At 46.7% G+C, this 5,000-nt stretch overlaps 1 protein-coding gene across 3 annotated transcripts in view; it reads right to left on the reverse strand.

Moving 5' to 3' along the window:
* The window catches only part of mgat4b (alpha-1,3-mannosyl-glycoprotein 4-beta-N-acetylglucosaminyltransferase B), a 105,114-nt gene that overhangs the window by 19,781 nt on the left and 80,333 nt on the right, over window positions 1-5,000 (reverse strand). For all 3 annotated transcript variants that reach the window (XM_053630269.1, XM_053630267.1, XM_053630268.1), the window contains 2 exons: window positions 3,417-3,492; window positions 1,105-1,219 (listed from right to left, as the gene is read on the reverse strand). In XM_053630269.1, the coding sequence (XP_053486244.1) occupies window positions 1,105-1,219; window positions 3,417-3,492 (191 nt within the window). The remainder of the gene's footprint in view (window positions 1-1,104; window positions 1,220-3,416; window positions 3,493-5,000) is intronic.

The raw sequence follows: 5,000 nt of genomic DNA on the forward strand, positions 1-5,000 counted from the left end.
CTCTGTGCTGTTTACCAGTCACAAGACTCAACTCCGTCTGTGAGGAGCATCAAAGGTCATGGAACACTTGTGGGAATCCACCAGAGGCAAAAAAAAACCCCACTCCGTGGAGCTAAAGCATGTACGCTCAGAGCCAAAACAAACCGCCTCAGTGTCTCAGCTCCTGAGAGTGACGAGCAGTGATGTCAGAGCTGTTTATTTGACTTTAATCAGAGTTTAATCAACATTGACCATATGCTGGATTCATTTAAATTCCACTTGAAAGAAATTTAAACTTCCACTAGAGAACGTAGACGCTAGGTGCTAGCGGACCTGCTAGTCTGCCTGCTAGGCCTGTTTGTGCTCTGGTCATTCTGCCGTCTGTTCATTTTATTGCGCATTAAGACAAATCACTTCCATTTACACTGATGATCAACTACAAACATCTTCAGTGGATCGTCTCGATCCTACTGCCTCGCAGTCCTGCAAGCTAGGTAAGCTAATCTCGGCAGCGAGTATTCGTATAGCGTTAGCGAAAGTTCGTTAGATCTTCTGAGAGATCGGCTCACTCCGCCTGTAACGGTAGGGTTTTTCCTCCGCTGGATGAAACCCGCTGGGATTCTTTACCCGCCCGGACGCGGAGAGCCGCCAGTGCTCTTAAATGCTTTGCAGAACAGAGAGAGAGAGAGAGTTCAGGGGAAAACCCAGAAGGATCACAGGCTGTTTTATGGATTTATCGAAGCACTGTTTATTCTCTTCTGAAGTGAGGCGAACCATTTTTAGCTAGCTTTCACGTCTAGCTGCGCGCTAAGGCAAAAAAATTCAGCCCCAAATATGGCAACAGAAAAAATAAATAAATAAATAAATAAATATATTTCTCGCACGTGACTGAAATGCTAGGATCTTCCTTTTTTGTCCTCTTCTCATCAAACGCACACACACACACACACACACACACACACACACACACACACAGAACCCATGTGGTCTCTCAATCGATGCCATCCAATCAGGTTGCTGCGAGTGAAAACTAGAGTGCAACAATCAATCAAAAAATAAATACATACAGTACAAGGAAAGCCCATTTTTACAGCACATGCCCTTTTAAACTGGGCTCTGACTCACCGATAAAGCCCAGCTGAGAGAATTCAAGGATCATCCAATCCTCCGAAGGCTGCTGGAGAGCAAAGTTCTTCATAGTGGTGAAGTAATTCGGCCGAGCCACGATGTCGTCCTCTAGCTTAGATAGAGAGAGAGAGAGAGAGAGGTACAGGTATGTCAGAGAGAACCCAGACCACTGAACAAACAATCTGACTCATTATTTCAAATATCTTCGCCAGCCTACGATTAGCCTGGCCTTTTGGTGCCTGAATGTTATTAGTACGTCAGACATTTTCTGCACGATAATGGAGCTATTTAAACGCTACACGGAGGCCTGGGAGAGACAATAAGAGACGTAAAAGGGCTCCGAGTGTCTCGCTAGAGAGACAGATGAGGCTGTGGAGGGATGAATAAAAGGACAAAAACAGGATGTTACCCCAATTTGCTGCCATCTTTGAACATGAGCCATATGTTTACCGCGGTCGTAACGAACGGCTTATGGAGCAGTTAACACTCTGGATGCAATAAATACCAGATGGCAACCGGGGGAATCTAGTTTAGTCCGTGTCATTATGCAAGTGGGTCTTCGACAGTGTCGCATCGTGGTGTTAATTAACGTTCTGGATGCGTGTTTTGGATCGCATCGGGTTCTCGCGTTTCGGATCGGGTGACCACGAGAGAGCGCGTCAGACCGATCCTAGCAGGAATACATTGGCTCCCAGTCCCTGCTGGAAAAGAACAATAGAAACCCTCAAAGGATTTGTATTGGTTTAATGGCTGTAATGGGAATTGTACTGGTTTTTAATGGAAACTCTGCTCCATAGGAATTCACTTTGAAAATAGTTCCTAGTGAAAGCAGGCGAGTCATAAAAACAAAAATCCCTGCGTGAAGATGCAGTAGCTACACAGCACGTTCACGCAAGGGCAAAAACAGGGCGTGCTAACATCTGCTCAGTTAACATCTCGATCTCCAGATTCCCGACTTCCTGTGGAAATACACAGGAAAACATTAGCATGGGCTTCAAACATTCTCCAAATCCCTTGCGTGTGTGTGTGTGTGTGTGTGTGTGTGTGTGTGTGTGTGAAATCATGTGCATACCATAAATATCATCCATCATCTCTTATTAATATCAGCATTCCCGTGTCCGACACAAACACACGTCAAAAAGAGATCTTTTAATCCACACTACTGTATTACGAGCTCTTAAAGGGGCGGTTTGTTATTTTTAGAGCTCACAGCTGCCTATGAGGCGCACTGAGATTAACAAGAAAACGCTGAAAAGCCAACAATTCTCATTTAAAGGGATAGTTCACCCAAAAATGTAAAATTCGGACATCGGTTACTCCACCTCGTACGACTTCCGTACGTCTTCGGAACGCAAACGAAGACGTTTGTTTTTTTAACGAAACGTGCGAGATTCCGGTCCGTCCGAGTAACCAAAACGTTCGCGCTCTAGAACGTTCATAAAGGCGGCGTTTCATCCCAATTTTACGGAGCGATACGAACGCTTCGTGCGCGCAAAACAACTCAAATGGTGACTTTATTTACAAAATATCAAAACATACGCGCGCTCACGAGAGGACCGCGGAGTCACACGGATGACTTTTCCGACGCCTTTATGAATTTTTAGCGCTCTGGTTTACTGGACTGTAAACGGACGGGCAGAAATCTCGCAGGTTTCATTAAAAAAAAAAAACGAACAAAAAAAACACACACACACGTCTCCGTTTGCGTTCCGAAGAGACGAAGGAAAGTCGTACGTGTTTGGGACGACGCGAGGCGGAGTAACCGATCAGCGCGATTTTCACTTCTGGGTGACCCCTCCCTTTAACATCGTCTCAAATCCACTCGAGAACAAGTCGGAAAAAAAAAGTCCTCGTGTGTAGATCTAAAACTCGGAGAAGACGATTTGTCGTTTTAAAGCACCTGGGTTATCTGACCCGAAACCGCGCCTCGGTTTATACGAGTCTCATGGGATAGAGAGAAGAGACTGCCGTGTCACAGGAAATACAACCGTATCAATAAACAAGCTTCCTGGACACACCAGCTGCTGCCTTCCTTTCGATGAAGAGGAGAGAGAGTTATCTCCTCAGCAGCTATTTTGTTCGGCACATGTGCCGCACAGTACCTCCGGCACATCCATCTGTTCCCCTTCACATAATAGCACTGCAGTTACACGGAGGCCAGCCATCGACCCTCCGTATTCGGAAATCGAAGACGCTCGCGATCTTTCCCTGTTTTTCTATCCCTGCTAGTACGTGCACGCGAGTACAAGCACGAAAACGCATATAAAGGACCCGGGGTGTGTAATAGGAGTGTGTAGACGATGTCTTACCTGCACATAGTAAGTGCCTTTGGATTGAGCATACATCATCAAGAAGCAGTAATCCAAGTTCTGCTTGGTTCGCCATCTGGAACAGCAACATAGACAAGGCTTTTAAAAAAAAAAAAAAAAAAAAAGAATTGCGTGGGAGCCCAGGATTAAAAACAGACGCATACAGCTCGCAGATGAGCACAACTGGGTATTCATCATGCGCTTGCTTTGTGTGTAGAGTCCATAATGACTGAGCAGAGAGTTGTTCCGGGTCGTACGTGCGTTAACGGATCATTTCAGGCTATCCCAGGGAACCTCGGGGCAGAAGGCGGGGTACAAACTGAATGCGGTGCCAACCCATGTCAGTGCACACACATTCACACACACACACTTGAAATACCGATCAGCCTACAACTCATGTCTTTGGACTGGTGGAGGAAACCGGAGAACCCTGATGAAACCCCTGAGGCATGGGGAGAACACGCACACGCAGGGCGGAGGCGTGATTCCAAACCCCAACCCTGGAGGCAAAACGTGCTAACCACTGAGCCACCAGTCTTCTTGGGTAATTAAAAACGTACTAAGACTACGTCGCGGTTAGGAGTCTTGTATGATCTCGGTACGCACCGGTACACTATAAGACAGCTCCGCCTCTCATCACTGCAACCTTATTAAAGATACAATCAGAGGGAATGCTTACTGATTTGAGATTGAAGTCATCTGGATCACTCATATCTCCAGGAAGTGAGAGAAACCCCATCGGTGGAAGTCTGAACAGCGTGATCGAACACCGAGGCAGCACGCAGCGGTCATTCTGATCATGATTACGGAAATAGTCATTAATTACACGTCTAGTCAACAACGCGAGGTCATCTAAATTCATACCGTCAGCTCCGGGAGTTAAATCGGCGAGACAGGTGGACCGAGCTGAGAACGTGGCGGCGAGGTAACGGGCCACAGTTCGGTCAAATGGAGACACGTGACGTCGGATCAAACGCCAGGGTCGATTCCTCGACAAAGCGTCCGCATCTCCACATGTTCCCCGACGATCACGCACTCACAGCACGACGAGCTCTCGATCAGTCGGCGTATCGCGTAAAGCCGAGCACTGATTCGGACCCACACACGGAGTCACAAACCGCTACCATACCTACGGGTCTGAAATTTAACAGACGGCTGTAGCTCTGAAGACGGACACGCTAATAGAGCACGTGAGGCTGGTCTGCTCCGCTCTACCGTACTTCTAAACATCGTAATACACCAAACGTCACAGCCGAACATCTGCACGTGGAGACGCATGTTCAGAGCAGTCCCGCGCCTGCTTAAGTCAAATTTCCAGGTGTAGAATTTTTCAAGACGTGAGTGGAAGCGTCTGAGAACGGGGTGGGGGTGGGGGTAGTTGGGGGTTCAATAGCCTTTAGACCACAGCCATCAAGCACTGAAAATAAAAATGCGGGATGGAAAATGCAGACTGAAGAAGGATTTATTATTATTATTATTATTATTTTCAAATGAAGATACTAAATGAAAGTCATGAGGTCATAATGTGAGCATGGGATATAAGATATTACACGTTTTAACTCGCTGTTCGGAAGTATCGTCGAA

Source organism: Ictalurus furcatus, chromosome 8, assembly GCF_023375685.1.
Source record: "Ictalurus furcatus strain D&B chromosome 8, Billie_1.0, whole genome shotgun sequence".
NCBI classification, from domain to species: domain Eukaryota; kingdom Metazoa; phylum Chordata; class Actinopteri; order Siluriformes; family Ictaluridae; genus Ictalurus; species Ictalurus furcatus.